The sequence below is a fragment of the Ranitomeya imitator genome, chromosome 1 (genome assembly GCF_032444005.1).
Source record: "Ranitomeya imitator isolate aRanImi1 chromosome 1, aRanImi1.pri, whole genome shotgun sequence".
Lineage (NCBI taxonomy): Eukaryota > Metazoa > Chordata > Amphibia > Anura > Dendrobatidae > Ranitomeya > Ranitomeya imitator.
The window spans coordinates 1073447230-1073465530 of NC_091282.1; the positions used below are offsets into that span (position 1 = coordinate 1073447230).

General features: G+C 46.7%; 1 protein-coding gene across 4 annotated transcripts in view; it reads left to right on the forward strand.

The window, feature by feature from the left end:
• Nucleotides 1–18301, forward strand: part of CLCN3 (chloride voltage-gated channel 3) — a 155171-nt gene that overhangs the window by 53269 nt on the left and 83601 nt on the right. The window contains exon 1 of one of the 4 annotated variants that reach the window (XM_069744217.1): nt 3284–3592. The exons of 2 other annotated variants lie outside the window; for them this stretch is intronic. In XM_069744217.1, coding sequence (XP_069600318.1) covers nt 3514–3592 — 79 coding nt within the window. In that variant the 5' untranslated portion in view covers nt 3284–3513. Of the gene's footprint in view, nt 1–3283; nt 3593–18301 lie in introns of those variants that run through there. One more of the 4 variants, XM_069744215.1, reaches the window with a different exon arrangement.

Genomic DNA, 18301 nt, shown 5'->3' on the forward strand with positions numbered 1-18301 from the left:
TTATATACAGCAGTAGCAGTATATGTAATGTGTATCCAACATTTGCAGTATCATCTGTGTAATGCATAGATTAGTTTATAGTCGTTATATAGGTGATACTGCTGTGTATAGTCGCAGTATCTATATAATCGTCTAAGGGTCACTTCCGACTGGTCGCGGCCGGCTTTCCATGACAAACAATCATCGTCAGGCACAGTCCGGCCACGAATTGGCCCCTCCCTACTCCCCTCCAGTCAGTGCCCCCATAGCGGTTTAGCAGTCTGTTAAACGGACTGCGTTACACCGTGGCATAACATGGTGTAATGCAGTCTGTTACCGCTGCTATTAACCCTGTGTGACCAACTTTTTACTATTGATGCTGCATAATGGGCAGTGTGTACGGTGTATAATATGTATGAGGGGCGGTGTGTAATGTGCTGTGAGGGGCGGTGTGTACGGTGTATAATATGTATGAGGGGCGGTGTGTACGGTGTATAATATGTATGAGGGGCGGTGTGTACGGTGTATAATATGTATGAGGGGCGGTGTGTAATGTGCTGTGAGGGGCGGTGTCTACGGTGTATAATATGTATGAGGGGCGGTGTGTACGGTGTATAATATGTATGAGGGGCGGTGTGCACGGTGTATAATATGTATGAGGGGAGGTGTGTACGGTGTATAATATGTATGAGGGACGGTGTGTAATATGTATGAGGGGCGGTGTGTACGGTGTATAATATGTATGAGGGGCGGTGTATAATATGTATGAGGGGCGGTGTGTACGGTGTATAATATGTATGAGGGGCGGTGTGTACGGTGTATAATATGTATGAGGGGCGGTGTGTACGGTGTATAATATGTATGAGGGGCGGTGTGTACGGTGTATAATATGTATGAGGGGCGGTGTGCACGGTGTATAATATGTATGAGGGGAGGTGTGTACGGTGTATAATATGTATGAGGGGTGGTGTGCACGGTGTATAATATGTATGAGGGGAGGTGTGTACGGTGTATAATATGTATGAGGGGCGGTGTGCACGGTGTATAATATGTATGAGGGGAGGTGTGTACGGTGTATAATATGTATGAGGGGCGGTGTGTACGGTGTATAATATGTATGAGGGACGGTGTGTAATATGTATGAGGGGCGGTGTGTACGGTGTATAATATGTATGAGGGGCGGTGTATAATATGTATGAGGGGCGGTGTGTAATATGTATGAGGGGCGGTGTGTAATGTGCTGTGAGGGGCGGTGTGTACGGTGTATAATATGTATGAGGGGCGGTGTGTACGGTGTATAATATGTATGAGGGGCGGTGTGTACGGTGTATAATATGTATGAGGGGCGGTGTGTACGGTGTGTAATATGTATGAGGGGCGGTGTGTAATATGTATGAGGGGCGGTGTGTAATGTGCTGTGAGGGGCGGTGTGTATGGTGTATAATATGTATGAGGGGCGGTGTGCACGGTGTATAATATGTATGGGGGCGGTGTGTACGGTGTGTAATGTGCTGTGAGGGGCGGTGTGTACGGTGTATAATATGTATGAGGGGCGGTGTGTACGGTGTATAATATGTATGAGGGGCGGTGTGTACGGTGTATAATATGTATGAGGGGCGGTGTGTACGGTGTATAATATGTATGAGGGGCGGTGTGTACGGTGTATAATATGTATGAGGGGCGGTGTGTACGGTGTATAATATGTATGCGGGGCGGTGTGTACGGTGTGTAATATGTATGAGGGGCGGTGTGTAATATGTATGAGGGGCGGTGTGTAATGTGCTGTGAGGGGCGGTGTGTATGGTGTATAATATGTATGAGGGGCGGTGTGCACGGTGTATAATATGTATGGGGGCGGTGTGTACGGTGTGTAATGTGCTGTGAGGGGCGGTGTGTACGGTGTATAATATGTATGAGGGGCGGTGTGCACGGTGTATAATATGTATGGGGGCGGTGTGTACGGTGTGTAATGTGCTGTGAGGGGCGGTGTGTACGGTGTATAATATGTATGAGGGGCGGTGTGTACGGTGTATAATATGTATGAGGGGCGGTGTGTACGGTGTATAATATGTATGAGGGGCGGTGTGTACGGTGTATAATATGTATGAGGGGCGGTGTGTACGGTGTATAATATGTATGAGGGGCGGTGTATAATATGTATGCGGGGCGGTGTGTACGGTGTGTAATATGTATGAGGGGCGGTGTGTAATATGTATGAGGGGCGGTGTGTAATGTGCTGTGAGGGGCGGTGTGTATGGTGTATAATATGTATGAGGGGCGGTGTGCACGGTGTATAATATGTATGGGGGCGGTGTGTACGGTGTGTAATGTGCTGTGAGGGGCGGTGTGTACGGTGTATAATATGTATGAGGGGCGGTGTGCACGGTGTATAATATGTATGGGGGCGGTGTGTACGGTGTATAATGTGCTGTGAGGGGCGGTGTGTACGGTGTATAATATGTATGAGGGGCGGTGTGTACGGTGTATAATATGTATGAGGGGCGGTGTGTAATATGTATGAGGGGCGGTGTGTACGGTGTATAATATGTATGAGGGGCGGTGTGTACGGTGTATAATATGTATGAGGGGCGGTGTGTAATATGTATGAGGGGCGGTGTGCACGGTGTATAATATGTATGGGGGCGGTGTGTACGGTGTGTAATGTGCTGTGAGGGGCGGTGTGTACGGTGTATAATATGTATGAGGGGCGGTGTGCACGGTGTATAATATGTATTGGGGCGGTGTGTACGGTGTGTAATGTGCTGTGAGGGGCGGTGTGTACGGTGTATAATATGTATGAGGGGCGGTGTGTACGGTGTATAATATGTATGAGGGGCGGTGTGTAATATGTATGAGGGGCGGTGTGTACGGTGTATAATATGTATGAGGGGCGGTGTATAATATGTATGAGGGGCGGTGTGTAATATGTATGAGGGGCGGTGTGTACGGTGTATAATATGTATGAGGGGCGGTGTGCACGGTGTATAATATGTATGGGGGCGGTGTGTACGGTGTATAATATGTATGAGGGGCGGTGTATAATATGTATGAGGGGCGGTGTGTAATATGTATGAGGGGCGGTGTGTAATATGTATGGGGGCGGTGTGTACGGTGTATAATATGTATGAGGGGCGGTGTGTACGGTGTATAATATGTATGGGGGCGGTGTGTACGGTGTATAATATGTATGAGGGGCGGTGTGTACGGTGTATAATATGTATGAGGGACGGTGTGTAATATGTATGAGGGGCGGTGTGTACGGTGTATAATATGTATGAGGGGCGGTGTGTTCCGTGTGTGCTGTGCTGTGAGGGGCGAGGCCTGCGGCGCACTGCGCTTCTGTACTGGCTGCACAGATTACAGCTGCTCCCTCACACACGGAGCAGAGCTGTGGTGACGTCACTGAGCAGTCAGTGCCAGAAGGCAGCGGCAGATTCGGGACGAGCGCCCAGTCGCCCACGGACCATGGCAGTTGTCCTTCCTTCTTCCGCTTGACACCGCGGCTGTGACCGGTGATTTTGCGGGTGGTGCAGCATGGAGGCCGCAGCGGATCCGTACCTGCCATATGACGGCGGAGGAGACAGTATCCCGCTGCGGGAGCTCCATAAGAGAGGTATGTGGTGGCCCTGTGCAGTCTGTGCGGCCGCCGTGTGTTTCTACGTGTGTCCGCGGTTCCTCTCCCAGGAGTCCATTTTGTTGTCGTACAGCGCTCGGTATGTACGGAGCGGGGGTGACATGGCGGGGGTGTGGGGCGCCGGCGGGCTTCTGCCTCCTACGTGTGTGTGCCTGTGCCCGTCATGTGGGCTCTAGTGATAGCAGCCGTGGTGTAATGTGCGGTGACTGTGAGCCGAGCTGTGATTGGCTGCTACGGGCTGTGTATGAGGTGACGAGCCAATCGTGGCCGCCGTTACATCCCCAGTACCAGTGTGCAGGTGTATGCGCCACACACAGTGCTGAGGTGAGGACTGGTGGTCGCCGGCTACAGACCCTCCGCCCATAGGGCTAGAGCCTCGCATTGTCCCGCTGCCATGTCTGCCCTGTAGTAGTAGCACCATTGTGTGCCACAGACATTTCTGCCCGCCCCACTGGTGACGTTTTGCTCCGTGTAAATGGACAGTAGTGACACCTCAGCCACGTATGAGAACTAGGTGGCTCTGCTGTCCTGCACACACTGGCCCCATATTACTGACTAAGGTTACAGATCAGTTGTATGGCGGCTGGTAGAGGGCTCAGCAGTGGCCTCATAGTCCCTTTATCCTGTGATATTGCACATACCGCTCTCCTGGGGGGCTGTACCTGCCTCATGGGGGATTTCCCGTCACTTCTAGTCGGCTGTGGTCCTCTGGGACCTCCAGTGATTTTCAGACGCATGAGAAGATTCCGCTCCGCCGCCAGCAATAGGACGTGGGTGAGAGAATCCGCACGTCCCGGTCATCAGGGCTTCTCTCTACACGCTGATCTTGATGGAGCTGGAGTAAGATGCGCCTCACTCTTTGAGGGGCTTCATACTGAAGTTGGTGATTTCAGCGGCTGGGCTCCACCGCAGGTCATGTCCTGCAGGCCGGGACTAGAGGACGTTTCTGTCATAATTTGTGTGATGTAATCTATGATGAATTTGACATCTGTGTTTGACCTTGTTCCCTCAAAAATGTTTCGGCATTTCAAACCGTTTTGACCAGAGTCGTAGCTACAACGGCTGGTAAATCGGGGCTGTTGTGGTTATATTGACCATTTGTGACTCTGGAGCAAGACTCATCTAAAGGATCCCACTCGCTCATTGGTCAGGGCTCAGAAGAGACGTCTGATGGACCCAATTGGGGTGCTATACAGGTCAATATATCTTCCACCCCCAACACTGCTTTCAAGCACTACTTCACGCTGCACCAGCCACCATCTCGTCTGTTTTCAGCACCTCTCCAGTCCGTCGTCTGCTGTTTGTGACCTGCTGGATTGCTCCAGTGTTTGCTGGGTCGTCAGGAAGTCACAACTCAATTAAGTCTGAGAACCGGAACAAGGTTCTCCTAGACTATGCATTAAGAGCTTGTGACTAGAGATGAGCGAACATATCGTCAGCTCCCTCCTTATTCAGTAAGCTATAGCGCTTACTGAGGAATCTGCAGAGAGAGTCCATCTACTTGGAGGGCCCCCGATCATCAGCTGCATATGTTGCGGCTGAGACAGTGCGCCGCACACAGGCTCTCCATACATGTGTTGTGACTGTATCACACAACCACGACACATACAGCTGCGGTGTTGAACAGCTGATTATCGGGAGCGATCCAAGTAGCCGGGCTACCTCTGTAGCTTCTTTGGTACATGCTATAGCTTGCTGAATAAGGAGGGATCCAACGATATGTTCACTCCTCTCGTCTTGTGACCATTACCTCTGACTTCAGTCTGATGTTGCTGTCTCAAGATGGCGGTGCAGGGTCGGCGTGGTGCTGAGAACAGCTGAAGACAGCTGCTGGTAAGTATAGTTCTAAAGTCAGGGAAATTTAAGGGGTATTCCCATCTACAAGATCATACCCCATGTGCATTAGGTGTAATAATAATAATTAAAATATTAGCAAATACCTCCAATTACCCATTCTCCTGATTAGCTATGCAGCTTACCTCATGTGCAGGGCATTGCAGTAGCTTAGGTATCCATGGTTATGACCACTCATATAGTGACAGTTGCTAGTGGTCGTAACCATGGATACCTAAGCTACAGCAGTGCCCTGCATGTGAGGTAAGCGACATGGTTAATCAGGAGAACTGTATTACATGTCTAATTGGAGGTATTTGTAACATTATTATTATACCTATTATTATGTATTTGGTATAGGATCTTGGAGATGGGAATACCCCTTTAAGATGAGTAACATCACTCCAGCATAAAAATAAAAAAAAAATGTCCAGCGTTTCTGCATGAAGAGCATAGAATCATAGAATGTTAGTTGGAAGGGACCTGTGGGGTTATCTGGTCCAACCCCCTGCTCAATGCAGGATTCACTAAATCATCCCTGACAGATGTTCGTCCAGCCTCTGTTTGGAGACTTCCATTGAAGGGGAACTCACCACCTCTTGTGACTGCCTGTTCCACTCATTGATCACCCTTACTGTCAGTCATATTTTGAAAAAAAAATTGCTTAGTTTCTGCACTAAAAACATAAAAAAGGTTAGAACATCAAGACAATGCATCAAAAATGCAATAATCGGAGCAGATTGCTATTGCGTATTTTGATGCAGAAAATGTAACATAGTAACATAGTTATTAAGGTTGAAGGAAGACTTTTAAGTCCATCTTGTTCAACCCATAGTCTAACCTACCATGCCCTAACATGTTGATCCAGAGGAAGGCAAAAAAAAACCATGTGGCAAAGAGTAAGCTCCACATTGGGGAAAAAATTCCTTCCCGACTCCACATACGGCAATCAGACTAGTTCCCTGGATCAGCGCCCTATCAAGGAATCTAGTATATATATATATCCTGTAGAATTCTACTTTTCAAGAAAGGCATCCAGTCCTTTCTTAAATTTTAGCAATGAATCGCTCATTACAACATCATACGGCAGAGTTCCATAGTCTCACTGCTCTTACAGTAAAGAATCCGCGTGAAGAATTGAACCTGGCCTAAGGCTGTCTAGTGTATGAAGAAAGAGGATTATTATTAAATGTCACGCAGTAGGCTTCTGCCCCATCCCTGGTATCTGTATATGCCCAGAAGATCGGCAGCAGTGGACTATAGAAAGCGCAGGAATAAGAATGTGACAAGTGCTGGAATGTGTAAACCCCTATGTCCTGTCATAATCGGAGTAACCTGCTCTGTGTCGGGGAAACTCCAGGTGACCCCCACAGTCGTGTGTATGGAATAAAGGCAAAGGTGTAGCGAAGTCAGCAATAATGTGGTCAGAGTCCATGAGGATGGGAGTTTAGACTTACTGATAAGTAATGGTGTGCTGTGTATCCATGTTATGCTGCGACGTGATAGGCTTCTAATGCCACTCAGATAAAATGTTGCCTATTAAATGTTCAAAATCTTCATTGCTGGTCATTTTCTTAGAAATTTTTACATGATGTGGATGAGATTTGTTCATGTCGATTATTGTTCTATTGTATTCTCTGTGTGAAAGTAGGCTTATATCTTTCTTGTATCTAGGATCCAAAATAACTTCACCCTGTGAAACAAAGCACCAGCCTGTGTGACCCAGGCTCTGCGCTGTGGATAGATCCTGCTGTGCATATCTCTGGCCTCCTTCCATTTCACGCCATGTAGATTTTTGTGCTGGGTCTGGCCTGAAGGACTGGTTTGAGTAGTTTGTCTGAATCTGTAAGCTAGAAAAAAATTGAATTCTATAAAGCATTTAAATAGTTATGTAAACTTTCAAAGACTTACCAATTTCGTTTCTTTAACCCTCTAGTGAACTGCAATGCAATTTTTGGTTTTATTCCATTGCTTATAGCGCAGGGTCTAGTGTAGTGGATGCCTTGATCATGGTCACTTTATACTTTGGCATTTAAAGGGAACCTGTCACCCACAAAATCGAAGGTGAGCTAAGCCCACCGGCATCAGGGGCTTATCTACAGCATTCTGTAATGCTGTAGATAAGCCCCCGATGTATCCTAAAAGATGAGAAAAAGAGGTTAGATTATACTCACGCGGGCGGACCGATCCGATGGGCGTCGCGATCCGGTCCGGGGCCTCCCATCTTCTTACGATGACGTCCTCTTCTTGTCTTCGGCTGAGACGTACTTTGTCTGCCCTGTTGAGGGCAGAGCAAAGTACTGCAGTGCGCAGGCGCCGGAAAAGGTCAGAGAGGCCCTGCGCACTGCAGTACTTTGCTCTGCCTTCAACAGGGTAGACAAAAGTACGCCTGTGCTGGAGCCGCAGCGTGAAGACAAGAACAAGATGTCATCGTAAGAAGATTGGAGGCCCCGGACCACGAAGCCCATCGGACCGGACTGCAGTGGGAACGTCCCTGGGTGCGTATAATATAACCTCTTTTTCTCATCTTTCAGGATACAGCGGGGGCTTATCTACAGCATTACAGAATGCTGTAAATAAGCCCCTGATGCTGGTGGGCTTAGCTCACCTTCGATTTTGGGGGTGACAGGTTCCCTTTGAGGAATTTGAGAAAGGGATTGTCGTCGTCCCCAATCGGTGCGCCTACGACATTATCACAGGATGCTGATTGGTTGCCATGGCTACTAGGAGCCCAGCATCAGTATCCTTGTCTGCTATAGCACAGAAACGTATTCGGCCCTGATGGGCTGTCGGTCTGTGTAGCACTAGCTGGCATATAACACTACAGTTCAGAAGTATTGCAATATATTGTGAAAATGATCAGTAAGTAGATCGTCTATTCAGGTTCCCAGGGACTGAAAAATGTCCCATAAAGTGCGTTGTAAAACAAAAAGGAAAAAAAAACAAACGCATAATTGGCATCATCAAAACACCGGTAATGATCATCGGAAACAAAATAAATTTGCTTTCTTTTTTTCATTATCTTCTTAAAAAAGACAAGGGCACAACAAGCTATACAAAGGTTGTATATACCAAAGTGCAACCAAGGCTAGGTTCCCATGATGAGTATTTGGTGAGTTTTTGATGTTGCAGATTTTCTGCTATTGGGTAAATTGTGTTATTTTATGAGTTTTTTTTTGTCTGTAATGCTGCTGTCTCCTTTTTAATATGTCATGTTTTAAATAAACAGTGGGCAAGAGATTTATTTAACTTCCATGTACTTTGCAATAGCTGTAATCAGGGTTGTGGACACTGAGTCTGTGATCATTTTGCTGTAGTCAGTGGGTATAAAATGGACAGACTAGTAAAATATCTAATAAATTGGGTTCAGTAGTTCAATGCAATGTGTGATGTGAATGTTTTGCTAATAATTTGGGAAAGTTATGAAATGTCCTATCAATGTCTGTTCTGTTCCTGATCTAAGGATCTCGGCTTCTAGGTGAGCTGAATCTATGCTGCACTTCATGTGCATGCACATTAGCGAGGCTTGGGGTCAGAGTTGGGGATATTGAGGAGCCGGGTCTGTGGTTTGGCTTACCAACTCCACAGCCTTAAGACACTCCTTTTATTTATGGAGCAAAATTACGCAGCATGAAAAATTCATTGTGGGAACTTAACCGAAGGCTTTATTAAGGAGTCTTTCTCGTTTGAAAAAAATGCCATAGCCTGTAATGGGTATATGTTCCATTTGTGAAAAACACAGCTAGAATGTGAAAACGCGGACATCTGTATGAGGCCCACTCCTGAAAAGTGAAAAAAAGCCTCCTGACTGTTTCAATGAATACAAAAGTTGTGCCTCTTGAAAGGAAAACCTAGAAAAATTCTTGGTCATGTAGGCCCAAAATAAGTTGGTAACTAAGTACTACTACTAACTACTACTAACTACTACGAGGTGGATGGTAACAATTGCATTAGTTATTCGTACCAGCCATAGTGTAAGGCTCGGGTGTTCATGTAATGCTGCATGAACCAGTTCACTGCCTAAGTATGTAACAGTACAGACACAGAGGCTATTAACTGTATAACATAGTAACATAGTAACATAGTTAGTAAGGCCGAAAAAAGACATTTGTCCATCCAGTTCAGCCTATATTCCATCATAATAAATCCCCAGATCTACGTCCTTCTACAGAACCTAATAATTGTATGATACAATATTGTTCTGCTCCAGGAAGACATCCAGGCCTCTCTTGAACCCCTCGACTGAGTTCGCCATCACCACCTCCTCAGGCAAGCAATTCCAGATTCTCACTGCCCTAACAGTAAAGAATCCTCTTCTATGTTGGTGGAAAAACCTTCTCTCCTCCAGACGCAAAGAATGCCCCCTTGTGCCTGTCACCTTCCTTGGTATAAACAGATCCTCAGCGAGATATTTGTATTGTCCCCTTATATACTTATACATGGTTATTAGATCGCCCCTCAGTCGTCTTTTTTCTAGACTAAATAATCCTAATTTCGCTAATCTATCTGGGTATTGTAGTTCTCCCATCCCCTTTATTAATTTTGTTGCCCTCCTTTGTACTCTCTCTAGTTCCATTATATCCTTCCTGAGCACCGGTGCCCAAAACTGGACACAGTACTCCATGTGCGGTCTAACTAGGGATTTGTACAGAGGCAGTATAATGCTCTCATCATGTGTATCCAGACCTCTTTTAATGCACCCCATGATCCTGTTTGCCTTGGCAGCTGCTGCCTGGCACTGGCTGCTCCAGGTAAGTTTATCATTAACTAGGATCCCCAAGTCCTTCTCCCTGTCAGATTTACCCAGTGGTTTCCATTCAGTGTGTAATGGTGATATTGATTCCTTCTTCCCATGTGTATAACCTTACATTTATCATTGTTAAACCTCATCTGCCACCTTTCAGCCCAAGTTTCCAACTTATCCAGATCCATCTGTAGCAGAATACTATCTTCTCTTGTATTAACTGCTTTACATAGTTTTGTATCATCTGCAAATATCGATATTTTACTGTGTAAACCTTCTACCAGATCATTAATGAATATGTTGAAGAGAACAGGTCCCAATACTGACCCCTGCGGTACCCCACTGGTCACAGCGACCCAGTTAGAGACTATACCATTTATAACCACCCTCTGCTTTCTATCAGTAAGCCAGTTACTAACTCATTTTGTGTACCAACCTCTTGTGCGGCACGGTATCAAACGCTTTGGAAAAATCGAGATATACCACGTCCAATGACTCACCGTGGCCCAGCCTATAGCTTACCTCTTCATAAAAACTGATTAGATTGGTTTGACAGGAGCGATTCCTCATAAACCCATGCTGATATGGAGTTAAACAGTTATTCTCATTGAGATAATCCAGAATAACATCCCTCAGAAACCCTTCAAATATTTTACCAACAATAGAGGTTAGACTTACTGGCCTATAATTTCCAGGTTCACTTTTAGAGCCCTTTTTGAATATTGGCACCACATTTGCTATGCGCCAGTCCTGCGGAACAGACCCTGTCGCTATAGAGTCCCTAAAAATAAGAAATAAAGGTTTATCTATTACATTACTTAGTTCTCTTAGTACTCGTGGGTGTATGCCATCCGGACCCGGAGATTTATCTATTTTAATCTTATTTAGCCGGTTTCGCACCTCTTCTTGGGTTAGATTGGTGACCCTTAATATAGGGTTTTCATTGTTTCTTGGGATTTCACCTAGTATTTCATTTTCCATCGTGAATACCGTGGAGAAGAAGGTGTTTAATATGTTAGCTTTTTCCTCGTCATCTTCAACCATTCTTTCCTCACTATTTTTTAAGGGGCCTACATTTTCAGTTTTTATTCTTTTGCTATTGATATAGTTGAATAACAGTTTGGGATTAGCTTTACTCTCATTAGCAATGTGCTTCTCTGTTTCCTTTTTGGCAGCTTTAATTAGTTTTTTAGATAAAGTATTGTTCTCCCTATAGTTTTTTAGAGCTTCAATGGTGCCATCCTTCTTTAGTAGTGCAAATGCTTTCTTTTTACTGTTAATTGCCTGTCTTACTTCTTTGTTTCTCATAAAGTGTATGAGAACATGATGCGAGGAACCTGTTTTTTTTTTTTTTTTTTATGGGCCGCACAGGGATAGTTATGCGTTGAGGCGTTAGGCCAATCTGAACAAATGAGTTTTTAGGGCACGCTTATAACTGTGGGGATTAATCGTATTAACCCGGGTAGTGCATTCCAAAGAATTGGCAAAGCACGTGAAAAGTCTTGGAGACAGGAGTGGGAGGTTCTTATTATTGAGGATGCTAACCTGAGGTCATTAGTGAAGCGGAGGGCACGGGTAGGTTGGTAGACTGAGACCAGAGAGGAGATATAGGGTGGTGCTGATCCATGGAGAGCTTTGTGGATGAGGGTAGTAGTTTTGTACTGGATTCTGGAGTGGATGGGTAGCCAGTGTAATGACTGGCACAAGTTAGAGGCATCGGTGTAATGGTTGGTGAGGAATATGAGCCTGGCAGCAGCATTCAGGACAGATTGGAGCGGGAGAGTTTGTAAAGAGGGAGGCCGATTAGTAGAGAGTTACAATAGTCCAGACGAGAATGAATAAGTGAAACAGTAAGAGTTTTTGCAGAGTCGGAAGTAAGAAAAGGTCGAATTCTAGAAATGTTTTTGAGATGCAAATAAGAAGAGCGAGCCAGTGATCGGATGTGGGGGGTGAATGAAAGCTCGGAATCAAGTATGACCCCAAGGCAGCTGGCGTGTTGCTTTGGAGTAATGGTGGAACTGCACACGGAGATGGCAATGTCAGGCAAAGATAGGTAAGTAGAGGGAGAAAACACGAGGAGTTCAGTTTTTGACAGGTTCAGTGTCAGATAGATGGAGGACATGTTAGAGACAGCGGTAAGACAATCACTGGTGGTTTCTAAAAAGGTCGGCGTGATATCAGGAGAAGTGTATAATTGGGTGTCGTCAGCATAGAGATGGTACTGGAAACCAAATCTACTGATTGTTTGTCCAATAGGGGCGGTATATACAAAGAGAAGAGGAGGGGGCCTAGGGCTGATCCTTGAGGAACCCCTACAGTAAAGGGAAGGTGAGAGGAGGAGGAACCAGCAAAGATATAATAATAATCTTTATTTTTATATAGCGCTAACATTCCGCAGCGCTTTAGAGGTTGCACACATTATCATCACTGTCCCTGTTGAGGCTCACAATCTATATTCCCTATCAGTATGTCTTTGGAATGTGGGAGGAAACCGGAGTACCCGGAGGAAACCCACGCAAACACGGAGAGAACATACAAACTCTTTGCAGATGTTGTCCTTGGTGGGGTTTGAACCCAGGACTCCAGCGCTGCAAGGCTGCCCAAGATATAGTGAAGGATCGGTGAGAGAGATGGGAGAACCAGGAGAGAACGGTGTCCTTGAGGCCGATGGAACGGAACATAGTGAGGAGGAGCTGATGATCTACAGTGTCGAATGCTGCGGAGAGATCCAAGAGAATTAGCATGGAGTAGTGATCATTAGATTTAGCTGTTAGTAGGTCATTAGAGACTTTAGTGAGGGCAGTTTCAGTAGAGTATAAAGAGCGGAAACCAGATTGAAGAGGGTCGAGAAGAGTTATCTGAGAGATAGCGGGTAAGACGGGAGTGGATCAGGCACTGGAGGAGTTTAGAGATGAAGGGAAGATTAGAGACAGGTCTATAATTAGCGGCACAGTTTTGATCGAGGGATGGTTTTTTAAGTAATGGATGTATGATGGCATGCTTAAATGAGGAGGGAAAAATACCGGAAGTGAGAGACAGGTTGAATATTTTTGTTAGGTGAGAGGTGACAGCCGGGGAAAGGGACTGGAGGAGATGTGACGGAATGGGGTCACTGGTGCAAGTGGTTGGGCGAGAAGATGCAAGGAGCCTGATTACTTCTTCTTCTGTAACTGCTTCAAAGTCAGAGAGTGAACTAGATGCAGTGGGGAGGGAGGACAGTGCATGGTATGAAGGGATTGGGAGATAATTTCCTGTCGAAATGTGGTCAATTTTTTCTTTGAAGTAATTGGCCAGATCGTCAGCGCGGAGATCCGTGGTTGGGGCTTGCACTCTTGGGTTGAGTAGGTACTGGAAAGTGTCAAAAAGACGTTTAGGGTTATTGGACAGCGAGGTGATGAAGGTGTTGAAATTGGTTTGTTTGGAGAGGTGAAGGGCAGAGTTGTATGTTTTGAGCATGAACTTATAATGGATGAAATCTTCGGGTATATTAGATTTTCACCACAGACGTTCGGCACACCTTGAGCACCGCTGCAGTAAACGTGTTTGCAGCCTGTGCCATGGTTGTCGCCGTCTGTGTCGAGTTGTTCTATGTATAGGAGGTGCCGCTTCATCCAGGGCACTTTGCAGGGTTTCATTGTAATGCTTCAGAGCAGAATCGGGACATGAAATGGAGGAGATTGGGGCCAATGAGGACTGCAAGTTCTTCAAAAGTTTCTGGGTGTTAATGGCCTGTATGTTTCTAGAAGTGTGGAAAGTGGTGGTGACCTGAGCGGGATGGCAGTTCTTGATAGAGAACGAAAGAAGGTTGTGGTCAGAGAGCGGGAGAGGGGAGTTTGTGAAATCATCCACTGAGCAAAGCCGGGAGAAGACCAAGTCGAGGGAGTTTCCATCTTCATGCGTTGGTTGCTGCGAGAGGCCGAAAGAGGAGGTTAGAGATAAAAGGTGAGAAGCAGATGGGGAGAGGGGAGAAGCAATGGGGATGTTGAAATCACCCATGATGAGGGTGGGGGGTGTCACAGGAGAGAAAGTGTGGAAGCCAGGTGGCAAAGTGATCCGGGAACTGATGAGGGGCCGGGAGGACGATACACCACCGCCACTCGCATGGAGAAGGGGATGTAGAGTCTGACAGCTTGGACCTCAAAGGAAGGGAATACAAGTGAGGATACTTGGGTGATAACTTGGAAGGTACATTGGGGTGAAAGGAGCAGACCAACGCCTCCACCTGCTGTTGTCTGGTCTTGGGGTATGAGAAAAGTGTAGTCGAACATATGAAAGAGCAACAGTAACGGTGGTGTCTGATTGCTGGATCCAGGTTTCAGTAAGAGCCAGAAGGTTAAGAGAATTAGAAAGGATGAAGTCATGGATGAAGGAGAGTTTATTACACACAGAGCGAGAATTCCAAAGGACACAATTGAAAGAGACAGAAGGCATGCAGGGAATATTAATAAGGTTAGAGGGGTTTCTGAGTGTAGCTGTTGGGAGGTTAGACTTGCTATAACATGGAGGGCCGGGGTGGGAAGAGATGTCTCCAGCGACTAGGAGAAGGAGGATAGAAAGCGTGAGCAGATGGTTAAGTGATTTGTGAGAGCGTCTCTTGTTTTGGATGGTAGGACTACATTTATAAGAGAATTGTATGCTTTTGTTTTGGGTTGTTTTGTTTTTTGCTCTGTGGCTGAATAAAGCAGAAATGAAAATTTTCTAGATCAGCAGTATCAGTTAATTCCATTCGCTCTACAAAAAATTTGCTTAGCTATTTTTTTTTTTCTTTTAAGTTACTCAAAAACATTTCTTATTTTTCCTCATCATCAAATCTTGATGTCTAGTTCTTTTGTTTTTAATTAAAGCATAGGATGACCCTTACTTATTCCGCGCTGCTTCCAGTCTGTTACACAGCTGTAGCGGTGCCATCACAACTTTAGCACATGACTGCTTCAGCCAATCACTGGACAGGTCTGGTGCCGCCTACCTCAGCATGGCCATCCTTGGCTATAGCGGCCATGTGCTGTAGTTGTGACCGAGACACAGCGCTGGAGGGTCGGAGGAAATAGGACTGTTTGTTATTAAACAAGCAAACGCGTCCCCTGTTATTTTTTTTTTTAAATGATAAAAGATTTTTAGCTATAACTTTGAACATTAAGTACTGTCTTCCTTATCATTTACCAGGCACAACACTGCATGTATTTTAATGAGTGGGAAAAAAATTGCGAACTTCCTGCATTAATTTTTGTAGAAAGAAAAAAGTGTAGGTGTTCTCGCATGTGGATGTGTCCATCAGAACTTTGCTCTACTCCGAACAGTGGTAATGATTAACATTGTACCCTATAAACTCAATGTAAGTATTCCCACCAGACAATCTTGTCACATTGTCATTGACCTGCTCAGTGGGTCTAGAGAGCAGTGACAAGTCATCGGAGACATTTCCTGTTATGCACACATCATTCAGGGTACATTACACTGCACCATTATCGTGAGCGAGCCTTCATGGGAATGCTTGTTCCTGATAACCCGACAACCGGGTAAAATGCTAATGTCATATAAAATGAACTTTTAGTTTGCTTAAAAGATCATTGTTCTGTGTAAACAGAACCAGCGCTGCCGAAAAAAAATGTTGGCCTATGTGCACTGAATGATCTCTTACTGACCTTTCTGGGCTCATATCAGATGCGGCCTTTATGTCCGTAAGCAGGCTGTAAAAGAGAACCTGTCAGCAGGATTTAGCAATATAACGCAGAGTCATGGGCATAATGCCACTGCTGAACTGATTAAACTGATCGGATTGACTCCTAAGGCTACTTTCACACTAGCGTTTTCTGCAATCCGTCACAATGCGTCGTTTTGCAGAAAAAACGCATCCTGCAAAAGTGCTTGCAGGATGCGTTTTTTCCCCATAGACTTGTATTGACTAAGCATTGCGACGGATTGCCACACGTCGCATCCGTCGTGCGACGGATGCTTCGTGCTTTGGCGGGCCGTCGGGAGCAAAAAACGCTACATGTAATGTTTTCCCTTCCCCCATGACGGCACACCTGAGAGAGGGGATCCGCCCAGCCAGGACAGGAAACCCTACTGAAAATAAAAGGGCGGTACCTCTCCCTCGCTTCAGTTGGGTTTCCTGTCCTGACAGGGACCCTCTTACTGAACACGGCGGTTCACTTACCCAGGTCCCGTCCCGGCGTGGAAGAACAGGCAGCGCCTGTGCGTCGGGTTCGGGGGTCTGGAAGCGCTGTCCGCGGGTCCTCCGGGTCTCTGCGTCCGAGCGGGCGTTGAGCAGCATGGTCAGAGGGCCGAGTTCCCTTCCATGGCTGCCACGCCGCCCTCCCCTCTCTGCCGGCGTCCAGGTGCGGTGGCCGCTTCCGGGTCGCTCGTCTGACGGCACGCTGGGAATGGGCGTGCCCGCGTGACGTCGGGGGGGGCGCCGGATCCAAGATGGCGGCGCCCATGAAGAAAACGCCGGCCGGTGACAGGGAACTCCGGCGGCACGGCAGAGAGTGGGAGGGGGTTAATTTTGGGCACCGAAGGAGGCGGGGAGTGCAGTGGTCCCCCCATAAAAGGGGGTTAGACCACAGAAGACGCGCTCATGTCCAGAAACTTCACCATGGAAGTAGGACAACAAGAGCAGCAGCAGCAGCAGCAGCCGCCTTCGCAGCAGCAGCAAATGGAGCTCTCATCAGATGCCTTGCCGAGCCACCAGCATACCAGGAGCTGTCCGGCAAGATTCGTCGGCGTCCAGGAGGGACGCTTCACGTGCATCTGTCCAGCCTCCAAAATCGGTACCCTTGATTGTCGGTAGTGGTGAGTGATCTACGTGAATGTCACCCTTATGGTAACAGGGTCCATTTTTGTCTGTTTTGATCACTAGGGGTCCAGGAAAGCTGGTGGTAAAACAAAGAACCGAGTGTGCCCTTTGTAAAAACCCGCTTGCAGTTCAGTGGCAGAAGGATCTCTGTGCTGACTGCATCAGTAAAACCATACAAGAAGAGACCCCTAATTTTGCCACTAGCCTAAAAGCCATAATACAGGCTGAAATAAAAGACTCCTTGAAATTGGCCCTTAGCGAACCAAGAAGGAGAAGCCATAAGGCGTCCACAGACTCAGATGCCTCTCAGAGACAGGGGAGTCATAAAACATCCCGGTCTCCCTCTACCTCCTCGGCCTCTGTCCAGTCTTCAGATTCCTCCTCGGACAGTGATTCAGGAGGTCGTCCATGTTTCCCAACTGAGGACGTAGATAAATTGGTTAAAGCAGTTAAGGCCCCTTCACATTAAGCGACGCTGCAGCGATACCGACAACGATCCGGATCGCTGCAGCGTCACTGTTTGGTCGCTGGAGAGCTGTCACACAGACCGCTCTCCAGCGACCAACGATGCCGGTAACCAGGGTAAACATGGGGTTACTAAGCGCAGGGCCGCGCTTAGTAACCCGATGTTTACCCTGGTTACCATCCTAAAAGTAAAAAAAAACAAACACTACATACTTACCTACAGCCGTCTGTCCTCCAGCGCTGTGCTCTGCACTCCTCCTGCACTGACTGTGAGCACAGCGGCTGGAAAGCAGAGCGGTGACGTCACCGCTCTGCTTTCCGGCTGACCGACGCTCACAGCCAGTTCTGGAGGAGTGCAGAGCACAGCGCTGGAGGACAGACGGCTGTAGGTAAGTATGTAGTGTTTTTTTTTTTTTTTACTTTTACGCTGGTAACCAGGGTAAACATTGGGTTACTAAGCACGGCCCTGCGCTTATTAACCCGATGTTTACCCTGGTTACCAGTGAAGACATCGCTGGATCGGTGTCACACACGCCGATCCAGCGATGTCCACGGGAGATCCAGCGACGAAATAAAGTTCTGGACTTTCTTCAGCGACCAACGATCTCCCAGCAGGGGCCTGATCGTTGGTCGCTGTCACACATAACGATTTCATTAACGATATCGTTGCTACGTCACAAAAAGCAACGATATCGTTAACAATATCGTTATGTGTGAAGGTACCTTTAGATCTGCAATGGGGCTTAAAGAGGAGAAGACACCTAGGTCACTAGAAGATGTCATGTTTGGTGGCCTAGAAGAGAAATGGAAACGTACGTTTCCGGTTAATGCAAAAATAAAGGCATTAATT